Source organism: Oryza brachyantha, chromosome 6 (assembly GCF_000231095.2).
Source record: "Oryza brachyantha chromosome 6, ObraRS2, whole genome shotgun sequence".
Taxonomy (NCBI): Eukaryota; Viridiplantae; Streptophyta; class Magnoliopsida; order Poales; family Poaceae; genus Oryza; species Oryza brachyantha.
In genome coordinates, this window is record NC_023168.2 from 5647446 (window position 1) to 5661737 (window position 14292).

The 14292-nt window shown below is 45.9% G+C and overlaps 2 protein-coding genes across 2 annotated transcripts; one reads left to right on the forward strand and one right to left on the reverse strand.

The window, feature by feature from the left end:
* Positions 1–255: 255 nt before the first annotated feature.
* LOC102708807 (dynamin-2A-like) lies at positions 256–8405 on the forward strand. Its single transcript, XM_006655902.3, has 22 exons — positions 256–595; positions 721–771; positions 862–982; positions 1085–1189; positions 1543–1604; positions 1971–2088; positions 2170–2506; positions 2914–3061; positions 3162–3263; positions 3348–3467; positions 3997–4080; positions 4154–4281; positions 4889–4973; positions 5110–5245; positions 5504–5580; positions 5725–5781; positions 5981–6119; positions 6198–6352; positions 6532–6645; positions 6739–6806; positions 7344–7510; positions 7893–8405. Exons 1-22 carry the CDS (start codon positions 455–457, stop codon positions 8099–8101), a joined length of 2724 nt encoding a protein of 907 aa, XP_006655965.2. The 5' UTR covers positions 256–454; the 3' UTR covers positions 8102–8405.
* Positions 8406–8954: 549 nt separating this feature from the next.
* On the reverse strand, positions 8955–12394 carry LOC102709088 (endoglucanase 16). The gene is made up of 5 exons (XM_040525508.1): positions 12028–12394; positions 11680–11892; positions 11007–11207; positions 9937–10191; positions 8955–9859 (listed from the first exon to the last, which is right to left on the reverse strand). The coding sequence occupies exons 1-5, from the start codon at positions 12241–12243 to the stop codon at positions 9170–9172; spliced, it is 1575 nt and encodes a 524-aa protein (XP_040381442.1). The 5' UTR covers positions 12244–12394; the 3' UTR covers positions 8955–9169.
* Between the last annotated feature and the right edge of the window lie 1898 nt (positions 12395–14292).

Sequence of the window (14292 nt, forward strand, 5' to 3'; positions counted from 1 at the left end):
TCGCATGTGAAAAATGATAGGCCATATCTCTCACATACCAACTCAGCCCACGCCGGCCCGTCACCCAGCCCACGCCACACGGCCCAATCCCACCAAAAAAAATTCGAATTCCACCACCACGCCAAACGGGCGCACCAGCCGTAATCCCCATCGGGCCCGGCCCAACCGGTAGCTGACATCCCCACCGCGTCGCGCTGCACCTTCGCATCCAAGCAAGCAAAGCAAAACGACTAAACTCTCTCTCCTCTACGCCCATCTCTCTCTCGCTCGCCCAAATCCACCGCTCCCACGTCTCTCGTGTCTCCCCCATCCCATCCCCACGCAGATTTCAAACCCGCGTCCCGTCGGGCCGGGTCGCCTGCGCCGCCGCCGCCGCAGCAGCAGCAGCAGCGGAAGCGGAAGCTCCCGATCCGTCGAGATCCGCCGCGGGGGGGAGGGGTGGGACGCGACGACGATGGAGGCTGTCGAGGAGCTGGCGCAGCTGTCCGAGTCCATGCGCCAGGCGGCGTCGCTGCTGGCCGACGACGACCCCTCCGACGACTCCGCGCCCCGCCGCCCCTCCACCTTCCTCAACGCCGTCGCGCTGGGCAACGTCGTAAGTATCGCCCGCATCCGTCGCCGCTGCTGGGAGAGCCGCCCCCCGCTTCCTACCCCCCTCCGCGATCCGCCGCTCGTGCCTCCCCCACCCCGATCTGATCCCGTTCTGATCTGCTCGTGCAGGGCGCCGGCAAGTCGGCCGTGCTGAACAGCCTCATCGGGCACCCCGTGCTGGTGAGCTTTTGTACTACCCCGAGTAGCTCCTCTATCTCTGCCTCTTTCCATTTTTGATTGTTAGATTTGGGTGGTGGTGCGTGGGTGCAGCCAACGGGGGAGAACGGGGCGACGAGGGCGCCGATTGTGGTCGACCTGCAGAGGGAGCCAGGGCTCAGCACCAAGTCTATCGTGCTGCAGATCGATAGCAAGTCGCAGCAGGTGTCCGCAAGTCAGTGGGATCTCATAAACTCGCGTTGCTCGATTGTGTGATGGGTGCGCGTGGGGTTTCAAGCTGAGCATGGTGCTGAATTGTGTTGTCTGCTGTCTTCAGGTTCATTGCGGCACTCACTGCAGGACAGGCTCAGCAAGGGGGCGTCCAGTGGATCCAGTAGGGGCCGTGTAGAGGGAATCAATCTCAAGCTGCGGACGAGTACAGGTTTGTCCTCTAGTAAATTAGCACTTTTGGCTAACCAGTTCATGCCTCCTGTTCCATTGGAAATGTACATAATATAGTGTAGAATTATATATAGATGCTATTCTGCCCTTTTAGGACTTGAAGTACATTTTATATGCTGCTTGTGCTTTGTGCTGAAGAAAGTAACAAAGAATCTTGTGATGTGTGTAATTGCAAAGTACAAGTGATCCAACTTTTGTTACAACTTAATGTGTCAATGCTAATTGTTGATGAGCCCTATGCTTAATCTCTTACCGATCTGTTCTTATTTTTGTCTTTCTGTTGTGCTTACCTGTATAAATCTCTCATTAATACTTTTTTTGTTTTATTTTCAGCTCCCCCACTAAAGTTGATTGATTTACCTGGGATAGATCAGCGAGCTGTCGATGATTCAATGGCAAGTTTTTAAACAATGTTGATTTACTTCATTACTTGTTCATTAGTTATTTTGTATGGTAGCTGATGAAAGAAACAATTTAAAACACCCACCATTATGGTCGGTTTACACACACTGTCACTATAATGCTTATATGAGATCTTGTATCATCTGTGGCAGGACATATATATAAAGAAATGGTCGCATTATGCAAATTTTATCTAGGGAACTTTGCAATTTGCAGTTACTTCATAGTTTGAATTTTCCCCTAGAGTGTTGACTGTTCATATTCATTTACCATTTAGAGAGCACCACATGCATGCTTCTTTGTAGTTTTCATACTTAGCAAATTTATGCCTCAGAATTCTGACTGTTCTCTGAATTCAGATCAATGAATATGCTGGGCACAATGATGCAATACTGCTAGTTGTGATACCTGCAATGCAAGCAGCTGATGTCGCATCATCTCGAGCTCTTAGGCTGGCCAAGGATATTGATGCAGATGGTCTGTCTTTTAGGAGTAAATATCTTCTATACTACCATCACCATTTATTTCAAAGCAAGTGATGCTTATCTTTCATTGTAGGCACCAGAACTGTTGGTGTGATAAGCAAAGTTGATCAAGCAGAAGGAGATGCAAAAACTATAGCTTGCGTTCAGGCCCTTCTGTCGAATAAGGGCCCAAAAAACCTTCCAGACATCGAGTGGGTTGCTCTAATAGGACAATCAGTTGCAATTGCGTCAGCCCAAGCAGCGGGGTCTGAAAATTCACTAGAAACAGCATGGCATGCTGAAGCTGAAACCCTAAAATCCATCTTAACTGGAGCTCCTAAAAGTAAGTTAGGTAGAATTGCTCTGGTTGATACCATTGCTAAGCAGATACGTAAACGGATGAAAGTGCGTCTTCCTAACCTATTAAGTGGGTAAGAATTGTGCCTCATGACTCAATTACCATTGTATCTAGCATCTATTAATTAATTATTTCCAAGAGTCATACTAATCCTGTCAATAAAGTATGCCATATAAGTCAAATTGGTTCACTAGTAAATATAATGCCTGTGTGTAAATTTTGTTGAGCCCTTGCTGACCAGTCCTCTTTTTTAGCTCTATTATGCATTTAGCTGTTACCATTTTACTACCCGTACAAAGTATTCTCAACCTTACAGTACAATTATGATAGAGTTTGCAAATCATTTGCGCTTAAATGTTTATCAATGTCATCACCTCCTTAATCCTTTTGTTGCACAAATTGAAGCATTCCTTCTGTTATCAACGGGGTTATAATTCACTGCTACATGTACTTACGCACACCTTCTTGATATGATTTCAGTCTTCAGGGTAAATCCCAGATGGTGCAAGATGAACTGGCAAGGCTGGGAGAATCTATGGTACAAAGCGCTGAAGGGACCCGTGCTGTTGCTTTGGAGCTCTGCCGTGAATTTGAAGATAAGTTTCTTGCTCATATTACATCTGGTGAGGTTAGTAAAAGCTTCAAACCTACTTAAATAGTTACTTTAATTGCACCTTCATAAATTACATAAGTGACTACAAGGCAAATATACTCTTTTGTATAAATAGGGTTCTGGTTATAAAATTGTTGCAAGCTTTGAAGGGAAATTCCCAGAAAGAATTAAACAGCTGCCACTGGACAGGCACTTTGACCTCAGCAATGTCAAAAGGGTAAGACTGGATCTAATTTTTGGATTAAACTCAACCAGTGGAAATTTTACCATAGTTTATGATCAGTGTTCTATGACTTTCTAGATTGTCTTGGAAGCCGATGGTTATCAACCGTACCTGATATCTCCAGAAAAAGGGTTGAGGTCCTTGATAAAAATAGTATTGGATATGGCAAAGGAACCATCACGACTTTGTGTCGAAGAGGTATGTTCTCTGGTTTATCCAAATAGAGTATTCTTACCAATAAAACTATAACATATTTAGGTCCGTTCCTTTGTTTTCCCCTTGAGGTTAGGAGCGATGTAGAAATAATATGTTCATATTGGTAAATTGCTGCAATAAAACATGAATGTTTTTTATGCTCTGAGAGATCAAATACTTCCATTCCACTGTGGTTGCACCAGAAAAGCCTTATCCTAAATCTGAATTTTAGAGACTGGGCAGGCTGCATTTGATTGAGTAGCTATGTACTCTCGTGATTGTGTCTTTTAAATAGAGGTAAAATAGTTCCATGGATGCAACAAATAAGATACTAATGCATGGGATTAACTATCTGCTGGAGTTTCGTACTTCCATATGGTCATATTTTTGTCTATTTGGTGTTACAATTATTGTGCGGTATTTCTACTTTATATTCTGGTGTATGGTAATCTCTGTGTTGAAAATTGTGCGCTTCTAAATTTATTTCCTAGGAAAAGTAATAAACTAACAGTTATCTTTCTTAATGTACTAGGTACATCGTGTATTGTTAGACATTGTCAATGCTTCTGCAAATGCCACACCAGGACTTGGAAGATATCCTCCATTCAAGCGTGAGGTATCACATATCTATTTTGTAGTTTCTTTCTGTTCAATTTTTTTTGACTGATAATCTGCTTTTCCTTTACAAGGTCATTGCAATAGCATCAAATGCATTGGATATCTTCAAAAATGATGCAAAAAAGATGGTTGTTGCACTTGTTGATATGGAGCGTGCCTTTGTTCCTCCACAGCATTTCATCCGTCTAGTGCAAAGAAGGTTGATGTTTTTTGGCTAGTTTTTCTGTTAATTTAATTGTTATTTGTCTTCAATTGTTAATAAACATATCTCCCTGTTCAATTTCTATACTTGTTTTTGAGAGAATAATTGTGTTCATTTGGTTCGTAAATTCATTTTCTGTAACATTTTGATGTTATTAATCTAGCATGAGAATCTTGGTATGTTTCCTACCCATGTCTTCAAACAACTACCTTTGAGTGGTCGACTACACTGTAGCCTCTGTAGGACTCACTAGGACAGATGCACCTTCATCTTAACTTCGTCTATTCTTTTCTAGGGCTTGCTTTGATAGGGAGGATTTATCTCCAATTTTTTACCCTTTTTATTAAATCTAACTCTTTAGGGTTTTGCTTAAATTGAGCTATACCAACAATTGCCAAAGCATTCCCCAACATCCAAACACCCCCTTAGCTGGAATCAGTCAAATACATGGTTTTCAGGGATATACAATTGCTATGTTGAAATGCACTTTGCTTGATAATTAAGCTTGCCATTATTTATTTTGTAAAGGTAAGCTAATTTTATTATTACATCTTTACACTACAGAATACTGATCCTTGTCATTTTTGTCTAATAATACCGGCAGAATGGAAAGGCAGCGCCGTGAGGATGAGTTAAAAAATCGATCCTCCAAGAAACCACAGGAAGCTGATCAACCCATGGGAAAAAGAGTAAGGCACAAGCCTTTATGGGTTTAGATTTGCATTGAAATGCTTTATTAGGAATGCATTATTTAGATCAGTAGTGGTAAGGAGTGTTCCCTATTTTCACTATTACAACTCTGAAATAAGTATGCTTTGGTTCTAGGCCTCCAGTCCCCAAACAGGATCTGATAAAGACACAAAAGACAAAGCAGCGAAAGACAAATCAGGCCAGCAAGACAAAGATACAAAAGAGGGGGCGACTGTGCAGGTTGCTGGTTCTTCTGGTGAAATTACTGCAGGTAGAAATGTGTGAAAGCTGTGATCAAGCTAGCCATCATGGAAAGACTCGATCTTTATTGAATTTAGACTTAAGCAGAGGCTTAAAACGTTTCTATTTTAGCCTAGAAACTCATTTTGTGGAAGAAACCAGGAGTTGGAGCTCTGGCAAACAGAGGCCCTGAACCACTTGCTAAAATGGAACATTTGTTTTGTCTCATTGTAAACAAGTACATTTGAGTTTGTTGAATAATTATTCATGCATTTTCTACTATTTTCAGGCTATCTTTTGAAGAAAAGTGCAAAAACAAATGGTTGGAGTAGGAGGTGGTTTGTCCTCAATGAGAAGAGCGGAAAGGTTAATCAGTGTTTCATAATCATCTTTGGTTTTCTTCAGTGTTCCATAATCAGGACAATCATTTGTATATTTTTCCTTGGCAAACTAATTGTACTTGTTTGCTATGCATGTGCTGTTGGGTTAACCTTCTAATATTTTTACCAGCTTGGGTACACGAAGAAACAGGAGGAGAGACATTTTCGTGGTGTCATCACTCTTGAGGTGTGTATGCAAATACCTTGTACTTTGATTTGCATTTATTTATTCTACTCGGCACTTGGAATTTTGCTATGGTGTTTTTTTTTTGTCTCTTGTACTTACTGGAAAGAGCGAGTTGATATTGGAAGAAACATAGCGTATCCATCAACAAATGGTGTAGATTGAGTTTGGTGGGTTACTTGAATGTGCTTTCATTGTGCAGGAGTGTAACCTTGAAGAAGTAGAGGAGGAAGAACCTCCTAAAAGTTTGAAGGATTCGAAAAAGGCAAATGGTCCAGAGAAAGGCCCAAGTCTTGTGTTTAAGATAACTAACAGGGTCGCCTACAAAACAGTCCTAAAAGGTCAATGCCCCTGAATTTTGCAGCTTAATGTTTCTTTATCGTTTTCTTATTATCTTAATGGGTTATTTCATGATACAGCTCATAGTGCTGTTGTATTGAAAGCTGAGAGCATGGCTGACAAGGTTGAGTGGGTAAATAAGATACGAGGTGTAATTCAAAGTAAAGGGGGATCATTCAAGGGTCCAAATAATGAGGGTGGTACCATGAGGCAAAGCAATTCAGATGGCGCTCTGGTAGTTTCTAGCTACACCCATTGCAACACTTTTAGCTATCGTCCAATTTTCTCTTTGTCTGACTCTTTCTTATTCTTATTCATTCTCCTTAAGATACACATGTTGTATTATTGTTGGCATGCGCCACTTGCTTCCATTTGTACATTTCAATTGACATCTGATTCCTATGCTTTTCAAAGGATACTATGGCACGGAGACCTGCTGATCCTGAAGAAGAACTTAGATGGATGTCCCATGAAGTTCGTGGTTATGTTGAGGCTGTTTTGAATAGTTTGGCAGCAAATGTCCCGAAGGTGCACATTAAAAAAAAAAGCTAGCATTGCTTGCTTTATTTGATGTTGCCAGTGGCGATATCTTCATTGTTTCTACCTTTCTTTGCTTATCAGGCTATTGTATTGTGCCAAGTGGAGAAAGCAAAGGAAGATATGCTAAACCAACTATACAGTTCAATAAGGTTGATGGGCTGCCCATGAATATAGCTTCTTTCTTTTGGAGGCTAGCATACTGTTTCTAGCTTTCTGCATTTTTTTCACCTGACATTTTCATATTCTTCATGCTGAAATATAGTGCCATCATTAGCTGTCTGGATCAAAAGGGTCCCAGGGGAATCCTTTTGATCTTTTTCTACACATGGTTTTTATCTTGCAGTTTAGTAATACCTATTATGTATATAAACTTTATAATTGTTCTAGCATATTATTTATTTTTTGGTTACATGAAAAAAAATATCAGCACTTGAGTATTTTGTTGTACCACTATGCTATATTCTTTTGGAGAGACTTTAGTTATTGTAATCCTAATTGATTATCAAAAGTACAGTTTTGTGGGACAGGTGATGGGATCCACTTGTTCCAGCACTTCTTTATTCATTGATGCTATTAGCAGTTCTTTCTGTTTATTAGCTTGTACTCCTTATCATACACTTAACTGAATGGCACACCTAACCTATTTATATTGATCTTAATCCCTTTGTTTTTTTTATCATTACCAGTGGGCAAAGCAATGCAAAAATTGAAGAGCTTCTCCAAGAGGATCATAATGCTAAACGTAGGAGGGAAAAATACCAAAAACAATCATCTCTCTTGTCTAAGCTTACCCGTCAGCTTAGTGTCCATGACAATAGGGCCGCATCTTATGCCAATGATATCTCTGAAGCTGGTAAGCTTACTGTTTTTCTGTTGTCTGAACAGTAATATCAAATACAATTCCATGGTTTTCATATTTGTCCTTTGTAACTAGTGGTTAATGTGGTCCAATACCTGTATTGATAGTTATCGAGCTGATCAATTCACCCTATTTTTTGAACTCACTATGGAGAATTTACAAAATGTACAGAAAAATAGCTTGTTCTTTTCCTTGATTTTATTATTTATGGCTAGCTGGAGTCAGGGGGTTCAGGAAGCTTTTAGATAAACAATCATATTTTGCAAATTTAGTCCTCACTGCCGAGTGTCGACATGACTTTCTATCCATGAGGTACCGTTGTAATGTATTTTTGCTTGTACTTTCTCACAAATTGGTTGAACGAAATCATCTGCAGAGAGCCCTCGGACACCCAACCGCCCAGGCGAGGATTGGAGGTCTGCTTTTGATTCTGCAGCGAACGGACCCAGCTCAAGCAGCGAACCAAGGTCAAGAAGCGCCGATGGACGCAGCCGGCGCTACGAAAACGGCGACGTGAACGCCGGTGCCAACTCCGGCAGCCGACGCACTCCAAACCGGTTGCCTCCAGCGCCACCGAAATACTAATCGCGCTGATTAGTATCTACCCCTGAACGCCGTCGTGTATTCTTGCTAGGGACCACGCCCCTGTTTCCTGATTGCTATTGGTGGCTGGGTTGAAGCAGATTTGGGGGGTTTGGACTACATAGAGAAAATAGTGTCTTGTTAGTGGAGACTGGAGAGATTGTGAACAGTTTGTAAGCGGGGGACCCTGAGTTGTTTATAGCAAAATATATAGGTAATCCGTCCATTATCTCTATTGTTTCATCATCTTTTTGACTCATTCATGTCTGATTAATCCCCCTGCTTATAGGATTTTGTGGGACGATCAGTACTATATTATATATATCCTTGTACGCGTATACTTTCTTTGAGAACTTTTGTAAGCGATTTAGCGCACGCGTATTCATTCAAAGGGTGGTAATATGCCCATTCATTTGAGATCTTGCGACTCCCTTGCGATGCATTACGGCCGTTAAAATCGACAGTTACGAAAGTGGTAGCGTTAATGACATGACGTTTCGCTTTTTATCCTGTGAATTTACACACAAGCCTCCTGGCAAACTGCCAGCTGATTAGCTAAATGACTTTTTGCTTATCCGCGCGTCTCGGTAAACTTTAACCTCTTTTGCTCTACTTTCCAATCACATGACAATACGGCAGAGAATTAGTAGTACATGTACTAAGATTATATGCTTTGGGGTATTAAGATTATTTAAAATAAACTTTACCAGATGCTGTAATCATTGCGAAAGCTAATTGACCTGTATTATTACTCATTTCTCTTATATTTACCAGATGCTGTAATCATTGCGAGAGCTCCAATGCATGTCTCCATGATTAAGAAACGCAAAACACACATCACTAAACGGGATCATGATGGTCAAACTAATTGACATATAATTAATTAATTATTATTTTCTTTGATATTTACGGGGAGGGGATTTGCATTGGCTTGCCAAATGCCACCTCCATTGTTTTTTTTCTCCCTCGTATACAAATAATAATTTTTGCTGTGAAGGGAGAGCCCCTCACATCTACAAAGAATGAACAAAAGAATAGGGGCAAAATTGTACAGACACCCCCCTCGTGTGACTATCTATTTACACTTAGGCCCATCTCCGGGCTGTTCGCCGTCGACGGCGACTCGTGCCGGGACAGGCGGTTGAGCATGGCGAACATGCCGACCATGGGCGCCGTGTTGTACGTGCACGCCTCCGTCTGCATGTAGTTCTCGCGGTCGTCGCGGAACCTGTCGCGGCGGTCGGGCCCGCCGACGATGGCGCCGACGACGACGTTGGGGTTGGCACCCCTCCGGCCGAACCAGTCGTCGAACCCCTGCGCGCAGCCGATGAACTCCTTGCTGTCCTTGTACGGCACGATGGAGGCCGCGCGGTGGTGCACCCTCGCCGGGAACCTCTCGCCGTAGCCGACGAGGTAGCTGATCCCGCGCGGGTTGCTGCCCAGCACGTAGTCCACCTGCGACCTCGCCAGCGCGAACACCTCGCCGGCGTCCGCGCCCCCTCCGCCCGCGCACGACGCGACGCCTCCCACGCCGGCGAGGTAGTCGGAGTAGGCGGACAGGAGGAACGCGGCGTTGGTGACGTACTGCATGTTGTTCCACTGCCTCACGTACAGCATCCCGCCGGGGCTCCGCTCCACGTTGGCGTCCGCGCCGCCGGCCGCGTTCCGCCCCATGCACGCGCACACGTAGTGCTCCGCCTTCTCCCTGTACCTCTCCAGCGTCTCCCTGTGCCTCTCCTCGTGCTCCCCTCTCATCAGCAGCTGCACACACACACATCATGTCAGCTACGACTCATTCAGCTCACTGCATGGCACACGCTGGCGACGTACGTACGTACCCTGGCGGCGAGGATCTGGACGCCGGCGTACTTGACGTCCCAGCTGAACTCGGTGATGGCCCAGCCGGTGCCGCCGAACTCGCCGGCGTTGTCGACGACGTAGTCGAGGTAGGCGGCGCGGCCGGTGGCGCGGTGCAGCCACAGGGCGGCCCAGAGGAGCTCGTCGTGGTAGCCGCTCACCGACGCGTAGTAGCTCTTCACCTCCGCGATGCTGCTGTCGTACTTGCCCCTGTACGTGTCCGCGAACTCGAACAACTGTTACAATCACCACCACCACCCAAAAAAAAAAATCATGTCAGCGTAATCACCAGCACTAATAATTTAACTAACCATCCAACTAATATTCGTTTCCGCTTTAATAATCCATCGCGACCACCATTTTTAATCATGTTTGCATCGTTGTGTCGCCATGTTTTTTTTTAATTTTGTTTTTGCAGACAACAACGTGGCGGAAATGTGGTGGTTAAGCTAAGTACGCATCGTTTCTCGTGCTAACAGGCGGGATGAGCTAATGAACGCTGCAGGGAGACGACGACTAATTAACCTAATCACCCAATTCGCTGCAAACGTCAACGTGCTTCACCGCGCGGGGATGTCTTTGTTCCTTCCTCCGCGCGGGGCGGGCCCACTCGTCGGCGTCGCCCGACCGACACGAGCCTTCTCCACGCGGTGTCGCTGACGTCAGCTGGCCGCGCAGGCACGTGCGTGCACAAAGATCAAGGAGGAACACGCCTCTAATTTTAATTGGTACGAGGGCTTCTTAGAGCAGATAATTACAGGCTATAAACCAGCTATAAATATATTTTAAAGAGATAAAAAGAGAAGAGAGAAGAGACGTGGACTACTAATTTGTAGCCAATTGCACACGGACTCCAAGACAGTGTATGTATGACATGTGGAGCCATATACTAATGTTTTATATGTAACTATTGTATGTGCTGACTATTAGGTTGACTATAGATTAATCGTAGCCATTAGTTGGCTATACTATTAACTTGCTCTTAAGGCGGTGATTACTGGTTAATCGTGGTTAATTAGGAGGGGTGATTAAGTTGGGTTAGTAATTTTACCTGCTGGGCGTGGTGGAGGAGGAGGTGGGCGTAGTGCGGGTTGGAGTCGCGGAAGACGATGGAGGCGGCGGCCATGGCGGCGGCGGTCTCACCGGCGACGTCGGAGCCGGGGCGGTCGCGGTCCACCTTGTAGGCCTGCCGCGACGTCGTCATGTCCTCCGGCCGCTGCCAGCAGTAGTGGTCGGTGTCGCCGTCGCCCACCTAGTCGGTGTGAACGCCATGGTTAATCATATATATTCCGAGCTCGCATTGTCAAAGCCATGGAATGAAAGAATTAACTAGCTAGAAAAAAAAGGAGAAATAATGAAGCTCCATTCCAATTCCGTTCCATGAGATCAAGCTCAATCATGGAGGAGGGTGTGAGATTTGCGCGTCCCGAATCGATCAGACTGACTGAACCACTCCTCCTCCCAGGCTCCCAGCTATGGCTACCTTTGTCATCTTGCTCCACCTAACAAATGTTCTTTCTTTTCTTTCTCTTTTTTTTTTGCCTTTTCTTTTGCCAACCAATCGGTGTGTGTGTGCATGTTGGTCGCTGGCTTCGTTTGAATAATTGTATCTTGGGGTTTGGGGGGTGATTAGTTACGTAGGCTATTAAGTGGCTAAATGACAGTGATGAGGTGATAATGACAGTGATTAATTAGGAGGAGGAGGGCGGGATAATTGTGTGTACCTCGGCCCAGAGCTCGTGGGGCTTGGTGTGGGCTTTGATGAAGTAGTCGGTGCCCCACTTGATGGCCTCGAGGGCGTGGGGGAGCTCGCCGGCGGCGGCGACGTCGGCGCCGTACTCGAGGAGGCTCCAGGAGAGCATGGTGACGGTGAAGGCCATGGGGAGGCCGAACTTGACGTGGTCGCCGGCGTCGTAGTAGCCGCCCACCAGGTCCACCTGCCCATCCATCATCGATCCACCCGCCGGTTAGTTGAGACGTACGAGAAATCAATCGACGTCGACTCTGCTGCGTCGCTCCGGCTGCCGGCGGCGAACCATGAGAGAGAGAAGGGTAAGATCTGGGCGACGCACCCCTTGCTCGAGGCCGTCGGTGAGCCCGGAGTGGTCGCGCCACGCCACGCGCTGGCCGTGCGGGAGCCGCCCCGACCGCTGCGCCTCGAAGTAGAGCAGGCTCTTCCGCAGCGCCTCCTCGTAGTCATGCCTCGCCGCCGCCGCCGCCACCGCATCCACCAACGCCGTCACCACCACCACCACGGCCACAAACTCCCCGACCCGCCGCCACCTCATCCTCTACCTATATAGAGACACCCTCCCCACCAACCAACCGACCACCCCTCGCCGCCGCCGCCGCACCGGAGCAAAAATCCAGCACACCACAGACACTAACGCTACACACACACACACACACACACCCCACACACGAACTGCCACTGCCACCGCCGCCGGCGCCGGTCGACGGCGCCGCCGCGTGACTTCGGGTCGGGAGAGGAGAGGCGGGAGCTGCTCGTGTGGTGGGCTGTCTGGGTGTCCGGTCTTCGGAGGGGCGCGTTTATATGCGCGCGCGCCGTGTTGACACAGGGAGGGAGGAACGGGTGTTAGGTGATCGACCCCGGTGGCCGGGGCCCACGCGTCAGAGCACATTCAAAACGATATATTCTTTATTTGTTTTTTTTTTGAAAAAAAAGGAGAGATGGATTCCATGGTCATTTTGGGGGTGAAGCTGGTGGGTAGAATGAGGGGGGGGGGGGGGGGGGGGGGAAGGCGAAAACGATCGTCAAACGGCAGCGCGGTGTGTTGTGTTTTGTGCGATTGTTTGTTGGGTGGGGAGTGTCGGAGGAGAGTGTAGCTGGATGGATGGACCCATGCATAGTCCATAAGGCAAAAGGTTGGGAGAACAGAGTGGCGGATTGCTATGTAGCGGGTGCTGTGCTGGGAGCAGATATCCTCCTAGGATGTTTGCGCGTTCCAATTGTTTCGTGGTGAGAGTTTCACTTCAACTTTGTACGGTTTGTATTTTCTTTGGAGTGTGGTGGAGGGGGGGGGGGGGGGGGGGGGGGGGATATAGCTATATTTATGACACCAAATCTCCATCTCAACAACTTAAAAGGTAATGAGGATGATTGTTACCTAAAAAGCCATACGACATGTTCGCAATCAAAAAAAATAATTTATGAATAAAACTTTTATATACGTATTTTTAATGAACTACTCCCTCCGTTTCACAATGTAAGGAGCCTTGTCTAGATTCATATGAATGCTAATGAATCTATATATATATATAAATTATATACATTCATTCAATTGATGAATTTATGCAAGACTAGAAAGTCTTATAATATGAAACGGAGGCAGTAAAAGTCAAGGCGGAAAAATAAATTTTGATAAAAAAAAATCAAAAATTAACTCTGAATATAATGTTAAAAATTCAAAATTTATCTTGCAAGCTATCGCCATTCTCTCCCTTCGTCACATTGCGCGACGCGTAATACACCCTCTATATGAGAAAACAACGCCACAAAAAGTTGATGCATTTATTTACTTGAGATCCAAACTCCGACACATTTTAATGCCTCCATAAAATAACCAATAATGTATCATAATTCAAAATTCTATTGCAAAGCACGATCATCTTGCTAATTTTTTTTTCAAAAAAGAGAGATAAAATTTCAACATATATTTACAATTGTATGTATTATTTACATATAAGAACTACTATAAAAGGGTTGATTATCTACTTGGACTATTAAATAAAAGATATAAACAAAACTCAATAAGAAAGGGATACAAATACCCTTACAAGTAGAGTATAGATAGCAATGTAGGCCTGGACGAAAAACTCGAAGCTCGGTAGCTCGCTCGACGAGCCGAGCCGAGCTAGCATTTTAGCTTGTTAGCGTTATCGAACCAACTCGAGTTGGCTCGCAAGCGACTCACGAGCTAAACGAGCTTAAAAATATGCCCCTAGGAAATAGGACCAGTGGCCCAGATAACCCATGAAGAAACCCTAATAGCCATTCAGCCCCTAGCCCCCACCTAACCCGTCGCCCCCTCCCCCTCCCCACCGCTGCCCCCGTCGCCCCCTCCCCGCCGCCATCGCCTCAACGGTGCCGCCGTCATTGTTGCCCCACCGCCGTTGCCTCAACGGCGCCGCTGTCGCTGTCGCCGTAGCCCCACCGCCGCCCCCTCTTCTCCCCATCGCTGGCCCCGTCGCCCCCTTCCCACCGCCATCGCCTCAACGGAGCCGCTGACGTCGCCCCTCAAACGGCCCCGTCGTCCCCTTCCCGAGCGCCGCCACCGTCGCCCCCCTTCCTGCCGCCATCGCCTCACCAGCGCTGA